Source organism: Cynocephalus volans, chromosome 14 (genome assembly GCF_027409185.1).
Source record: "Cynocephalus volans isolate mCynVol1 chromosome 14, mCynVol1.pri, whole genome shotgun sequence".
NCBI lineage: Eukaryota > Metazoa > Chordata > Mammalia > Dermoptera > Cynocephalidae > Cynocephalus > Cynocephalus volans.
In genome coordinates this window covers 60267391-60283874 of record NC_084473.1, presented here as the reverse complement: position 1 = coordinate 60283874, position 16484 = coordinate 60267391, and the positions used below count along the sequence as shown (strand labels likewise).

The 16484-nt window shown below is 34.7% G+C and overlaps 1 protein-coding gene across 3 annotated transcripts in view; it reads left to right on the top strand.

Moving 5' to 3' along the window:
• Positions 1–16484, top strand: part of VPS54 (VPS54 subunit of GARP complex) — a 120693-nt gene that overhangs the window by 24183 nt on the left and 80026 nt on the right. For 2 of the 3 annotated variants that reach the window (XM_063077607.1, XM_063077606.1), the window contains exons 4-6: positions 6898–6976; positions 11840–11874; positions 14437–14568. In XM_063077607.1, coding sequence (XP_062933677.1) covers positions 6898–6976; positions 11840–11874; positions 14437–14568 — 246 coding nt within the window. The remainder of the gene's footprint in view (positions 1–6897; positions 6977–11839; positions 11875–14436; positions 14569–16484) is intronic. The other variant, XM_063077608.1, reaches the window with a different exon arrangement.

The following is a 16484-nucleotide window of genomic DNA, read 5'->3' as shown; positions in this document are numbered from 1 at the left end:
ATTTATATTTTTGTAATTATTTCTTTTTATTCTTTTTTCATTAGCAAGCCTAATTTGAATTTAGCTGATTTTATTTTACTTGATTACTTTATTTTTTATGATTTGGAGGTAGGTTGAATATGGCTACACTATTGGCATTAATATACATACAGTATCTGGCTCATTTTTAGTACTATCATATATTTTTGTACAGAACCTGTACATTTTATTTACCTTTATATGTGTATTGCCATATACTGTCTAGAGTTTTTGTGTTATGTTTTCAATGATCCAAACTAACATCTGGATGTTAAGTGGATGAGCTTTAATATACCTTCTTTTTGATGATTTCTAACCTTACATTTTGTAACCTGTATTTTGGCTTTTCTATCTATCTGTTTGTTGATCAAATATTTACTGAGTGCCTTCCATGTGTCAGACACTGTTCTAAACACTAGGGATATATGAGGGATCAAAATAGATATCAGTTCCTTCCCTTGCAAAGCTTACATTTCTAGTGGGGATATAAAGAATAAACCCTAACACAAACCACTAAAATAGCAAAACAAATATTACAGCTAATAAGCCAACAGAAGAGAGAAGATGGAATCAAAAAAATTCTCAACCTAAACTAAGGCATAAAAAGAGTAAAATAGGAGCAACGAATTGATGCTCCTATTGATGTAAAGAAAATAAATATTAAGATGATAGGCTTAAACCTAACCATAACCAATAATTACATTAAATGTAAATGGTTTAAGCACCCCAATTAAAAGGCAGAGGTTGTGAGACCTAATGAAAGAACAAAACCCTTCTATATCCTATGTATAAGGAATACACTTTAAATATGAAGATACAAAATATTTAAAACTAAAAGGATAGAAAAAGGTATACTATGCTTCATACTAGTCAAAAGAAAGTAGGTATGACTATATTAATATCAGACAAAGTAGATTTCAGAGACTATTACTAGGGATAGAAAAGGTTATTTTGTAATGATAAAGAGGTCTGTTAATCAAGAGCACATAATAATTTTAAACATTTATGCCCCTAATAACAGACCTTCAAAATAAATGAAGCAAAAACTGATAAATTTCTGGAGAAATAGACATTTACAATTATAGTTGGAGATTTTAATACTTGTCTCTCAGTAAGTGATAGAACAAGCAGATAGAAAATCAGCAAGGATATAGTAGACTTGAACAGCACTGTCAGTGAAACGGGCCTGATTTGAAAGAACGTGTTGAAAGAGCACTGTATGCTGTACAGCAGAATACACACATTCATCTCTGGCCGACCCCGTGGCTCACTGGGAGAGTGTGGCACTGGGAGTGCAGCAGCGCTCCCGCTGCGGGTTCGGATCCTATATGGGGATGGCCAGTGTGCTCACTGGCTAAGCGCAGTGCGGATGACACCAAGCCAAGGGTTACGATCCCCTTACCGGTCACACACACACACAAAAAAAGAATACACATTCATCTCAAGCACTCATGAAGCATTTATTGGATAGACTATATTGTGGGCTGTAAAACAGGTGTTAATACATTTTAAAGGTTTCAAGTCCTACTAAGTATGTTCTCTGACCACAATACAATTTAATTAGCAATTAATAACAGAAAGATCTATGGAAAATTCACAAATATTTGGAAATAAAAAACTTTATACTTCTAAATGTGGGTCAAAGAGGAAAGGGAAATTAGAAAGTAGTTTGAATTGAATGGAAATGAAAACACAATAAATCAAGATTTGTGTGATGCTGCTTAAGCAGTGCTTAAGGAGAAGTTTATAGCACTAAATACATATATTAGAAAACAAAATGGTCTCAAATTAATGACCTTAGCTTTTTTGTGTGTGTGTGTGTGTGACAGGTAAGGGGATCATAACCCTTGGCTTGGTGTTGCCCACACCACGCTCAGCCAGTGAGCGCAACGGCCATCCCTATATAGGATCCAAACCTATGGCCTCGGCGCTCCCAGCGCCGCGCTTCCCGAGTGAGCCACAGGGTCAGCCCAATGACCTTAGCTTTTACATTAAGAAGCTGAAAAAAGAAGAGCAAATTAAAACCAAAGTAAGCACAAGAAATAATAAACAAAGTCAAAATTAATGAAATGGAAATTAGAGAAACAATGAAAAAAAATCAGTGAAACCAGAAGCAGGTTCTTTGAGAAAATCAGTAAAATTGATAAACCTCTAGCAGTACTGATCAGGAAAAAAAGAGAGAAGACACAAATCACCAATAAAGAATGAGAAAGGTGACATCACTACAAATTCTACAGCTGTTAAAAGGCTAATAATGAAATACTATGAACAACTTTATGCTAATAAATTCAACAACTTAAATGAACTGACAGATTCCTTGAATGACACAAAGTACTAAAGCTCTCTCAATACAAAATAGATAATGTGAATAGCCTCATATTTATTAAAGAAGTTGGTGTGTAGTTAATTACCTTCCCACAAAGAAAACTCAGGTTCACATGGTTTTACTGGTGAATTCAACCAAATACTTAAGGAAAAAATAATACCAAGGTTGTACAAATTCTTTCAAGTTTTGGTGAAGATGTGAGGACAGGGCCAGTACTAGGATGAGGCCAGTGAGATCCTAAAGTGGAAAATGTGAGGAGGTACCAGAATCTGAGAATGGGTGACTCTTTAAATATTGCACTTAAATACTTGCTTGGGTACCCTACTGCTGGCTCCTGTGGAGTAACTGGGACTTTCATATACGTTGGTGGGAATTTAAACCTCTTTGGAAAACAGTTTGGCACTTTCTTAAAAAGCTAAACATACTTCTGATCTTGCATATAAGGAGCTTGGAAATTGTCACTCCTGTTTTCACAATAAGAAAAAATCTGAACAAACTGAAAATCAGCAACTCAGAAGCACTTGTGAAGGTCACAGCCCAGGGGCACAGGCTCACAAAGACCAAAGCTTAATCATAAGATCATGGAGTATTTCCCCTACCCTGACACCTTACCACTACATTAGTAGGGTGCTTGAATAAAAACTGGGATACAAATGGAAAGAACTGCATGTTTCAGACCTTATTTAAGAAGTCTGTAGGGAAACCCAAAGATAGCAGGAGAGTTTAAAAAAAACAACACCAGAGGAAATTTTAGCCTCTGACACCTACAGCTAAAGCAGTCAGTAAATACAGCCTAATCCCTAGCCAGATAAACATAAAACCTGACACTAAAGACCTATTTTACCTTAGGTCTTTCTATTTATTATATCATATCTGGCTTTCAACAAAAAATTACTGTGTACACTAAAGAAAAAAACCCCACACTTTAAAGAGACAGAGCAATTATCAGAACTGGACTCAGATATCTCTGTGGTGTTGGAATGAACAGACTGGAAATAAAAAAACAACTATGAAAAATATGCTAAGGACTGTAATGGAAAACATGGATAACATGCAGGAATAAATGGGTAATGTAAGCAGAGAGATGGAAACTCTAGGAAAGAATCAAAAAGGAATGCTACCAATTAAAGACACTGAAACAGAAATGAAGAATGCCTTTGATGGTTTCACCAGTATACTTGAAATGGCAGAGGAAAGGATCAGTGAGCTTAAAGAAATGCTAATAGAGACTTACCAAAATTTGTGGATGAAATGAAAGCAGTGCTTAGAGGAAAGTTTATAGCATTGAATGCATCTATTAAAAAAGAGAAAGATTCTGCTGAGGTTTCAACACAATAAAAAAAAAAGAAACATTTAAAATTAATAATCTTAGCTTCCACCTTAGGAAATTAGAAAAAGAAGAGCAAATTAAATTCAAAGTAAGCAGAAGAATAGCAATAATAAAAATCAGAGCAGAAATCAATGAATTTGATGACAGTAAATCAATAGAGAAAGTCAGCCAAACCAAAAGCTGGTTCTTCGAGATCAGTAAAATTGACAAATGTTTAGCTAGGTTAACTAAAAAAAAGAGAGAGAGGGGATATAAGCTACTAATATCAGAAGAGAAAGAGGGTATTGCTACTGATCTCATGGACATTAAAAGGACAATAAAGGAATACTGTGAACAATTCTGTGCCCACAAATTTGATAACCTAGGTGAAATGGACCAATTCCTTGGAAGACACTATCTACCAAAACTTACGCAATAAGAGATAGATATTCTGAATAGGCCTATATTTATTAAAGAAATTGAATCAATAATAACCACTTGAAATAAAAAGCACTAGGCCCAGATGGGTTCACTGATGAATTCTACTAAACATTTAATGAAGAAATTATATCAGTTCTCTACAGTCTTTTCCAGGAAATAGAAGCAAAGGGGATACTTTCTAACTCATTCTATGAGGCTAGCATTAATCTAATACTAAATTCAGACTAAGATAATTTCAGGAAAAGAAAACTATTGGCCAATATCTCTCATGAACATAAATGCAAAAATCCTTAGCAAAATATTAGAAGATTGAACCCAATAATGTATAAAAAGAATGATATACCATGAACAAGTGGGGTTTATTTCAAGGCTAGTTCAGTATTTAAAAAGCAATTAATATAACACAATCACGTTAAGAGGTTAAGGGAGAAAAGTCATATGATCATATCAATAGATACAAAGAAAACACCTGACAAGACCCCAATACCCATTCATGATAAAAATCTCTCAGCAAACTAGGAATAAGGGGGCACTTCCTCAACTTGATAAAGAACATCTACAAAAACCTTACAGCTAAAGGTGGGAAACCTGATGCTTCCCTGTAAGATCAGGAACAAGGTAAGGACGTTCTCTCTCACCATTCCTCTCAACATTTTTTGGAAGCCCTAACTAATGCAATAAGACAAAAAAAGGAAATAAAGGGTATATCTTGAGAAGAAAGAAGTAAAACTTGCTTGCAGATGACATACTAATGTAGAAAACCTCAAAAAATCAAAAAGAGAAATTGCTGGAACTAATAAGTGATTATAGCAGGTTGCTGGATGCAAGATTAATATACAAAAGTCGATTGCTTTCTTACATACCAGCAATGAATAATTGTAATTTGAAATTAAAAACACAACACCATTTACATTAGTATCAAAGAAAATGAAATATTTAGGTACAAATCTAACTAAATATATGCAAGATCTCTCTGAGGAAAACTATAAGACTGATGAAAGAAATCGAAGTAGATCTAAATAAATGGAGAGATATTCCATATACATGGATAGGAAGACTGAATATTGTCAAGATGTCTCTTCTCAACTTGATCTGTGGATTCAATGTAATCCTAATTAAAATCCCAGCAAATTGTTTTGTGGTTATCGAGAAACTGATTCTAAAGTTTATATGGAAAAGGGAAAGAGTCAGAATAGCTAACACAGTGTTAAAAGAGAGGAACAAAGTTGGAGGACTGTCGCTACCCAACTTTAAGACTTACTGTAAAGGTATAGTAATTAAAACACTGTGGTATTGGTGAAAGAACAGACATATAGATCAATGGAACAGAATAGAGAACCCAAAAAAGACCCACAAAATTATAGGCAACTGACTTTTTGACAAAGGCAAAGGCAGTTTAATAGAGAAAGGATAGTCATAGTTTTTTGAAAAAATGGTACTGAAACAACTAGACAGACATGCAAAAAAAAAAGGAAAAAAGAATACAGACATAGGCCACCTTACGCCTTTCTCAGAAATTAGTTCAAACTTAATTATAGACCTAAATATAAAATGCAAAACTGTAAAATTTCTAGAAGATTGCATAGGAAAAAATCTAGGTGACTTTGGGTTTGGGAATGACTTTTTAGATATGAAACCAAAAACACAATCCATGAAAGAAAAATTTGAAAAGTTGGATTTTGTTAAAATTAAAGTTTTACTCTGTGAAAGACACTGTTAAGAGAATGAAAAACCAAGTCAAGACTGGAAGAAAATACTTGCAAAACACCTATCTGATAAAGGACTGGTACCAAAAATATACAAAGGACTCTTAGAATTCAACAATAAGAAAACAAATAACTGAATTAAAAAATGGACAAAGGACTTGAATAGACATTTCTCCAAAAATATACAAATGTCCAATTAGCACATGAATAGATGGTCAACATCACTAATGATTTTAAAGACAAATTTTATGTATATGTGTATTTTAACAAAATAAAAAAATGGGCAAATGATCTGATCAGACACTTCACTAAAGAAGATATGCAGATGGCAAGTGAGCATATGAAAAGATGCTCAACATCAAATGTCATTAGAGAATTGCAAATAAAAACAACAATGAGATGCCACTACATATCTATTAGAATGGAGAAAATACAAAACAATGACCTCACCAAATGTTGGCAAGGATGTGGAGTAACGGGAACTCTCATTCATTGCTGGTGGGAATGCAAACTAGTACAGCTACTTTGGGAATAGTCCTACAGCAACTGACAGTTGCTACCAGAACTTTGAACACTGTAAGCCTAGTGCTTCTCCTGTTACCACACTCCACTTTCCCAGTTGTCCCTTCAGTGCATCACTGAAAAGATAACAGTGTTTGTTAGTGGTCAGCTAATGTTAAATCAGAGTGAGATTTTTTTTTTTTTGACCCAGAGAGTGTCAATAACTGATTTTTATCTTCTTTCTGACATATATGTTTTTAAATTTTATTTCTTGATTAAAAATAAATTCTCCTAATTGACTTTAGTGATAAAGATTTTCCATTTGCTTTCCCACTTCATTCCACATATGGAGATTTTGCTATAATTGTATAAGATGGGATGAGTATAGGTATACAGGTGTTCATAGAGCTCATTGTGGTATCTGATTTATTAAGTACACTTGTTATTTGTATGTAAGTTCAAGAGGCTAGTGATTTCATATTAAAAATTGTAGAGCTAATGTGGTATTTTCTGATACCCTGTTGTGAAATGTTTTGTTGCTTTAAATACTCATATTTCCATATTATCATTGATCACATTGTTTGTTTCTTCATTAGAGAGAAAAGATTCATGAGAGATGCAAGAATATTTGTCCTCCTAAAGATACCTTTGACAGGACTCTCTTACATACTCATGGTATGAATATGTGCTATTTGTAGATAATAAAGCATAGCGTAAATATCAGTGAACAAAATCTTAATTGTGGGACCTGATTGGCTATCATATCTTTAATTTTTATTTCTAGTAAAATATTTATACCTGATGATTATAATCTTTTCTTAAAGTGTTTGAGAGAAAAATCATGGGTCTGGCAGTAGTGTAATTATATCTTGGTGCTTGGTATTTTGCTTATTGCTTAGAAATAGATGAGTAGGAAATAGTCTCAGTCCTCCAGGAGGTGATGATCTCCTCAGTAAGGTTAAAAAAATAAACCAATAATTGCAGCACTGTTTATTAAACAGTAAGTTCAATGTGGTGAGGTTGTATAGCTTTCCTAACAGCTTTAGAAGGCTTCCTAAAATTGATGACAATTACCTGTTTTTTAAACTAGTTAATGTGAAACATTTATGCACTAAAAGGCATGCCAGGAAAAGGGAACAGTTTACACAAAACTTTAGAGTCAAGAGAGGCATACCTTGGAGTTCAGTTCCAGACCACCACAATAAAATGAATATTGCAATAAAGAAAATCACACGAATTTTTTGGTTTCTCAATGCATATAAAAGTTATGTTTACACTATACTGTGGTCTATTATGTATGCAATAACATTATGTCTAAAATAATGTACCTACCTTAATTATAAAAAATACTTCATTGCTAAAAATTGCAAACAGTCATCTGAGTCTTCAATGAGCAATAATCTTTTTGCTGGTGGAGGTCTTACCTCAATGTTGATGACTGCTAACTGATCAGGGTTGTGGTTGCTAAAGGCTGGGGTGGCTGTAGCAATTTCTTAAAAATAAGACAGCAATGAAGTTTGCCACATCGATTGACTTTCCTTTCACAAAATATTTCTCTGTAGCATCTGATGCTGTTTGATAGCATCTCACCCACAGTAGAACTTCTTTCAAAATTGGTGTCAGTCCTCTCAAACCCTGCCACTGCTTTATCAACTAAGTTTATATAATATTCTAAATCCATTGTTATTTCAACAATATTCATAGCATCTTCACCAGGAGTAGATTCCATCTCAAGAAACCACTTTCTTTGCTCATCCATAAGAAGCAACTTCTCACCCATTAAAGTTTTATTTTGGGTGGGGGGGGAAGAAAAGAAAGCTTTAACATGAGATTGCAACAATTCAGTCATATCTTCAGGCTCCACTTGTAGTTCTTGTTCTCTTGCTATTTTTACCACATCTGTAGTTAATTCCTCCACTGAAGTCTTGAAGCCCTCAAAGTCATCCATGAAGCTGGGAATCAACCTCTCCAATTTCCTGTTAATGTTGATATTTGACCTCCTCACATGAATCAGGAATGTTCTTAATGGCATCTAGAGTGGTGAATCCTTTCCAGAAGGTTTTCTATTTAGTTTGCCCAGATCCATCAGAGGAATCACTATCTGTGGTACCTATAGCCTTACAAAGTGTATTTTTTAAATAATAAGACTTTAAAGTCGAAATTATTCCTTGATCCATGGGCTGCAGAAAGGATGTTGTGTTAGCATGCATGAAAACTGCATTAATCTTGTACATCTCCATCAGAGCTCTTGGGTCACCCAGGTGCCTTATCAATGAGCAGTAATATTCTGAAAGGAATCATTTTTCCTGAGCAATAGGTCTGAACAGTGGGCTCATTAATACTCATTAAACCATGCTGGAAATGGATGTGCTGTTATCAAGGCTTTGTTAGTCCATTTATAGAGCACAGGCAGAGGAGACTTGCCATACTTCTTAAGAGCTCTAGGACTTTTCAGAATGGTAAATGAGTATTAGCTTCAAAGTGAAGTCACCAGCTGCATTAGCCCCTAACAAGAGAGTCAGCCTGTCCTTTGAAGCTTTGAAGCCAGGCATTGACTTGTCCTTTCTGGCTTTGAAAATATTGGATGGAATCTTCTTCCAAATAAGGCTGTTTCATCTACATAGAAAATCTGTTGTTCTGCATAGCCACCTTCATCAATTATCTTGGCTAGATCTTCTGGATAACCTGCTGCAGCTTCTACATCAGCACTCACTGCTTCACTTTGCACTTTTATGTTATGGAGATCGTTTCTTTCCTTAAACCTCATGAACCAACCTTTTGTAGCTTCAGACATCTTCAGCTTCCTTACGTCTCTCAGCCTTAATAGAAGTTAATAGTTAAGGGCTTGCTCTGGATTAGGCTTTGGTTTAAGGGAATGTTGTGGCTGATGTAATCTTCTATCCAGACCACTAAAGCTTTCTCCATATCAGCAAAAAGGTTGTTTCCCTTTCTTAGCATTTGCGTGTAGCACTTTTAATTTTCTTCAACTGCTTTTCCTTTGCGCTCGCAACTTGGCTTACTGGCACAAGAGGGCTAGCTTTCAGCCTATCTCAGCTTTTGACATGCCTTCCTCACTAAGCTTAAGCATTTTTAGCTTTTGATTTAAAGTAAGAGATATGTGGCTCGTCCTTTCACTTGAACACTTACTGGCCATAGTAGGGTTATTAACAGGCCTAATTTCAATATTGTTGTCTCTCAGGGAATCAGGAGGCCTGAGGAGAGGGAGAGAGACAGAGGAATGGCCAGATAGAGGAGCAGTCAGAACACATACAACATTATCAATTAAGTTTGCTGTCTTACCTGGGCATGGTTTGTGATGCCCCCAAAACAATTATAATAGTATTGTCAAAGATCACTGGTCACAGATCACATAACAGATATAATAAACATGAAAAATTTGAAGTATTGGAAGAATTGCCAAAATATGTCATAAAGACACCAAGTGAACACATGCTGCTGGAAAAATGGCACTGATAGAATTGCTTGATGCAGGTTTGCCACAGACCTTCAATTTGTAAAAAAATGCAAGAATGTGCAAAAAAAGTGCAATAAAGCGAAGCACAGTAAAATGAGGTATGCCTGTCACATGTTGAAGGAATGTAAGAGTTTAGTACGTTAGTTCTACTGGGAACAACAGATGAGTCTAATGCAATAGGCAAGGGGTCAGATTATGAAGAGCCTTGTATGCCATGCTCAGGAATTTTACTTTTTCTAAAGGCAGCATAGAGCTATGAAATATTTTTAACCAGACATGATCAGATTCATGATTATATGTTTTCACTGTGAAAACATTTGTGGATAATGAATTATGGAATGATGATAAAACTGGAGGCAAGGAGACAGTTGGAGGGTACTGAAGTAATATGTGAGAAATAATGTAGCTACAATAACAGTTACAATGGAGATGAAGAAGGAGAAGAAATTAGGCCTTTGAGAGATAACTCTGATATTGAGGCACAGGTTTTGATGGCCAGTCATTTGCTGATCATGGAGCAAGATGATTCAAAGATGTCTCCTGGTTTCTTGCTTGGGCTTGTGAGAGGTACAATTCAGTGAAGAGGCAATATAGGAAGAGGAATTTTAAAGGAGATGGAGGCTAGTTTAGTTGCAGAGTTTCAGCGAAGGACATGTCTGTTCGGCAACCCAAAGCTCAAGAAAGAGAGATGTAGGCTTAAGATGTAGGTATGGTAGACATCATAGACAATATGCTAGACAGTAGCATGGTAGTTGAATCCAAGGGCATGAATAGGATCACCTAGGGAGGTTGTGAATAGTGAGAAGAAAAGGACTGATGATAGAACACTATGAAGCTGTCACATCTCCTTAGATAGATGAGATACTTGTGAAGGAGACTAAAAAAGTGGTCAGCGAGGTAAGAAAGTCAACCAAGAGAGAACTCCATCATAGAAATGCAAGGTAGTGAGAGTTTTAGAGAAGTGAGAATGATTAGTCTAAAAGGTTAGAATACTAGATCAATTTGTACGTGGAGAAGTCTCCTTGGATTTGGCAATTAGGAGATCTTAGGGAAAACACACTGGAGTGGTGATTACAGAAACCTCAATACTATATATTAAGGAGTGAATATGAGAGAGAGAGAAATACAGACTATCAGTATGGATGTGACGTGAAAATTTGAGATAGCATATTGACTAGAGGGAACAGAGTAGAAGAATATTTTTTCATGGCCCGGGCTAGATGAGGCAAGAAAGGCATTTACATAACCCTAAGTGTAAGTGTTTCCTTACATTTTGCACTTGAGGTGCCTCCCTTGCCTCCCTGCCCTGGGTTTTATCTTTTCTTTTTGTTCTTTTTTTTTTTTTTTAATTGGAGAGAACTGACTGTGTCTCTATGCAGAAATAAAAGAGCTAGTAAAAGGGAAGCGGTCGAAGATATGGAGAGAGGGTAATTGATGAAGCAGGCTCACAGAAGAGGCAGGAGGGGATGGAGTCCAAGTGCAGAAAGGTTAGCTGTGTAGAGGAGAGTGGTACCTCATCTGAGATTGGATTGGCAGAATAAAGCAGGTTCATTTGCTGATAAGTTTGTAGGTGATACAAACTAAGATGTCCGAGAAGAAAATTAATACAGTTTAAAAAAGCAAAGCAATCTTTGATCATAAATTCTGGATGGGATGGTAGATATTTAAAACAATAAGAATAGTATACCTATTTTAGTATTTAATTCATTTTTTAAAACTATGTAGCATGTTATCCTTAAACTTACCAAAACTTAGTAAGATAGCATCAAGTTTTCTGTCTCCATTTAGAAAAAGAGAGGAAATATATTTACCTGTTTCATTGCTGCTATACAATTTATTAAAATTATTTGAAACAAAAAATTATTTGAAACATGTCTTGTTCAGTGCTTTGCCTACTACTAAGCATACAGTAGGTTCTTGATAGATACTTGTTGAAGGAAGAAACTTAAGTAGTTATCTGGTTGTGACCCAGTACAATATTGAATCTGTCAAAATATATTTGATGGAGGTAAAATGAAAACAAGTTTAAAAAATCATATTTTTCCTTTTCCTTTTTTTCATAGATAAATCCAGGACAGATCTGGAGCAAGTACCTAAGGTAACACAAAGCTTAAAAATGAGACTATTGCTATTTAATATTTGATCTTTAATTTTGCCTTAGAAAGCAGCTTTCATTTCGCTGTCTTTTGACAGTTGGGCCACTTTGCCTCTTCTGGAGCTTGTTGCATCTTTCTCTCTCTTTTTTTTTAAATGGAAAAAAGTTTTAAATTGACACAAATTGTATATATTTACAGTGTTCTTCCTCTTTTGCATCATCAATCTCTTTCTCATCACTGAACCCTACAAATATGTTTAAGTCGCCTCATTCTAAAAAAGAATTTTATCACCTTCAAATTATTGAGAGATACTTTCTTTGTATGAAAAATTTTGTAGAGATGTGTAATAGTTGCATTTTTGGGGGGGGGAAGAGAGTCCATTGCTTCCATCAGATGCTCAAAGAGGTCTGCACCAATTGCTCTTTAGGGTGAGAAAGAAACAAAAATATGAAAGGCAGACACAAAAAGAGAGAGGAAAATCATTCTTATAGTTGTTTGATTCCTTCAAAATGAAATTCAAGCTCTGTAATATGAGGCCCTTTCTTGTTCACTCCCCATCTAATCTTAACACATTCTTTACTTTAGCCAAACTTTTTTTGCTGGCTTCATGCTTTACTTGCACAGTTCCTTCAGCTGGAGGACTTTTCTCTCATCTTCCCATATCTAATCCTTTATAATCTTTTGATAAAATGGCAACTTTACATGAATTCTTTCTTTTTCTTACCAGCTGAAGATAATTGGCCCCATTGCCAAATTCCTATACCATTTTATGTAGGACTTCCCCCACCCCAAGGCATTTGTCACTCTTCTCCTTACAAGTAAGATGTTTATATACATATTTTATCACATCCCTTGGACTGAAGATCCTTGAGATTAGAGCCTGTGTAATGATTTATCTTTGTTTCTCCCCTCAGTGCCTAGTGTAAGAGATAATTAATAAATATTTATTGAATTAATACCTTTAATTATAAAACTAAAGCAAGGATTAGAAAATTTGCTCACGGGCCGACCCCGTGGCTCACTCGGGGCGCTTGGGAGCGCAGTAGCGCTCTGGCCGCGGGTTTGGATCCTATATAGGGATGGCCGGTGCGCTCACTGGCTGAGCGCAGGAGGGTTGCGATCCCCTTACCGGTCACAAAAAAAAAAAAAAAAAGAAAAGAAAATTTGCTCACATTCCTAGTTAGATTTCCCCTATCATATTCATACTAATTTTTGGATACAGGTGAAAAGGATCAGTAAATAAAATATAGCATAGAAATTAATTAATTAATTAATTGACTAAACCATATCTTAGGCCCTATGCTAGGGGCTAGGGATGCAAAGATTAATAAGCTATAAATCCAACCCTGCTGGGACATATGGTCTCCAGGGGCAGATATGCATATTAAATAACTGATTTCTGTGAAGTATGTGATAAATAATTCAGTATACATAGTATATTTGTGTTCAGAGGTTGGGGTGATTAATCTCTTTGTCATATACAAAGGTACATTTGCCCTTTTGATTGGGTTATGTTCTCCAGAAAGATAGGCAAGAAAGGGCATTCTAAGTCAAAAGCATATATAAAGATACCTAAGCATAAGAGGGTATGGAAGATAATCGAGTATTGCTAGAATGTAATGCATAAATAGTGGGAGTGGCAGATACAAGTAGGTAAGTGGAGTCCGTAGAAAAAAATGAAGGGTTTTGGATGCCATTTTAAATTGCTTGGTCTGTGGGTCATGGGAACCCATTGAGAGTTTTAAACAGGGACGTTAATACAGTTATACTTGACATTTTAGAATGGTATCTCTGATAGCAATATAGGGGATAGATTAGGGAAGGACATCATTAAGTAACTGTTTATTGTAATCTAAAGATAATGAAGAGCTGAACTTATGAATACTGTGGAGATAGGAGAGAGGGGATGCAAGGAATATTTAGGAAATATGACAGCTAGTTCTTATTTCCTAGCTGGATGTGATGTGTAAGGGAAAAGGAGTAGGGCAGTCTCTTCATAAAATTGAATTTGTTTTGTTTTTAAAATTTGGTGTGCTGATAACACCAAGGTCCAGGGTTTGATCCCTGTACTGGCCAACCACCACCACCAACAAAAATAATAAAATAAAATTTAGTATATGTTTAAGGTAAAAAAAATTAATTTTGAAAGAATTTTAAGCAGGAGAAAATAGAAATATAAGTTAGAGAAGTTGATATTTGGCATTTAAAAAAAAACTATCAGTGGGAAATAATATGGACATTTTAGGATAAGTGTGATATTTACTTTTGCTATGTGCCTGGTGGGACTGTATTAGTGAGTTTGATCATGAGGTAATGGAATGAACATCTCCATTGGTGAAGGCAAAAAACATTTTTCCATCTTTTATGAGCATTTTGAGTTTGATGAAACGTTGTTTATGTATTTTTCTCATATAGGTTTTTGTGTAAATGACAACTTGTCATTTGCTTTTGCTGTTCATACTCCAGATCTAAGTTAATTTTTGTTTAATAATCTTATGATGTTAGAAATGATAATGGATGTTAAAAAAATGTTTATCTAATTGAGGAAATGCATTTTTTAATAGATTTTTATGAAACCAGATTTTGCCTTGGATGATTCCTTAACTTTTAATTCAGTTTTACCATGGTCTCATTTTAATACTGCTGGTGGAAAAGGAAATCGTGATGCAGCTTCCTCAAAGTTGCTTCAAGAAAAGGTAATTTCTCTGATTTTTTCCATGTAGAAAACTTTATTCTAGTTAAGTGGTACTGTTTGCTTGGGTTTGTATTTAGTTATTAGGTAAGCTCTACTTCTTTTAAGTTCATTTTTGTTTTTACTGATAATTATAAGCCTTCTAATCTTAACTAATAAACTAATAGCATTTTGGTTTAATGGAATACAAATTGTGCTGATGAAAACAGAAAAGCTTATTGTTTGAGTGCTTCTCATCTGAAACAGCAGTTGAGGGAATTTTAATGGAAAGGATATATTAGAGAACACAATGAATTGTTTGCATTTATCCCAAATAGTTCAGTTATATACAGTCGATCATCCTTATCCGTGGTTCCACCTTCTGAGGTCAACCACAGTCTGAAAATAGATGAGTTCAGTACAATAAAATATTTTGAGAGAGAGAGAAACCATGTTCACAAGACTTTTATTACAATATATTTTATAATTGTTTTATTCTGTTATTGGTTATTGTTAATCTCTTACTGGGCCTAATTTATAGATTAAAGTTTATCATAGGTATGTAAGTATAGGAAAAAACATAGTATATACATGGTTCAGTACTATCTGCAGAGTCAGACATCCACTGGGGATCTTGAAATGTATTCCCCATGGAGAAGGAGGGCCTACTGTATTGGCTAATTTTATAAGAATGAATTAAAGCACAGAAAACCAAGTTTTCCTGAGGTACTGTTTTTCCTCATTTTCACATAGTAGGAATGATTATTTTGAGGCAAAAATGTCTTAGTTAAAAAAAATACAATATTCCTATTGTATTTTTAGCTTTGTAAAGCCTAGTGTTTTGCATATTATTAGTCAGTTCTTTACATTTTAAAATGTTCTATATTTCAGAAGTCAACATCTTGAAAGTCATTTGAAATTTAGAATTTTAACCATAGCTTACATATCAAGAATCTTCTAAAACTTTAGTGGTAGTAAACACCTTTGATCTCTGTTCTTTCTCAGCACTCAGTTTAGAGCTTTTCTAAAACTGACTGTGGTTCTTAAAATGAGAAGAAATCATTTGTTTTACTCTAGTGACATACCTTGGCAATCTGAAAGCTTGTCTGAGGAAGACTATTCAGTACATTAGGTTCAGTCCTCCTCAGTGACTGAAGAAAAGACTAGCTTGGGGAGGCAAGGCGAAGAAATGTGGAGAAACAATCATGAATATTCTTTTTATCACAATTTACAGTGAAAATGAGCTCACTTCTCATTTGGCAATATTTTCATCTATAAAAAGGTTTTCCTTGCATAACAGTAAATTCATAAACCTGATGAAAATGATGGATTTATGGACACAGGCTCCCTCTCAGACTGCTTTCTCACATTCTGCGTATATGCCCTAGGAGAATAATACCTTAAAAAAAAGAAAAAAAACAAAAGCTAATTAAAAAAAAAAAGACGATAAATATCTCATCAGCCTATACAGATACTTTCAGGAATCCTTTAAAAATTGTTTTCTTTATAGCTTTTTTTTTTTTTTTTTTTTGGAGCTGGCTAGTACAGAGAGCTGAGCCCTTGACCTTGGTGTTATAACACTATGCTCTAACGAACTGAGTTAAACAGCCAGCCCTCCCCCCCATAGCATTTTAATAGAAAATAAATTATGAAAATATTATGCCTTTGAACAGAGTAGATCAATTATATATTGATAAATTCTGAAAATCTTTTAAATTCAGATGAAATGCTTTTCTCATGCTGAATGTTTAAAGTGACTAACGGATTTTTTTTTAAAAATTGTAAGTTGGAGAATCAGGTTTGCTATATTTACATTCTGACTTTTTTTTTTTTTTTTTTCTGCTCTGTTCTTAGAATAGGAGTGGAAGACATGATTCCAAGAGAGTAATTTTAAACCACCTTTATAATGGCAACAAGTGATTTATCTTGCTAGCTTAATTT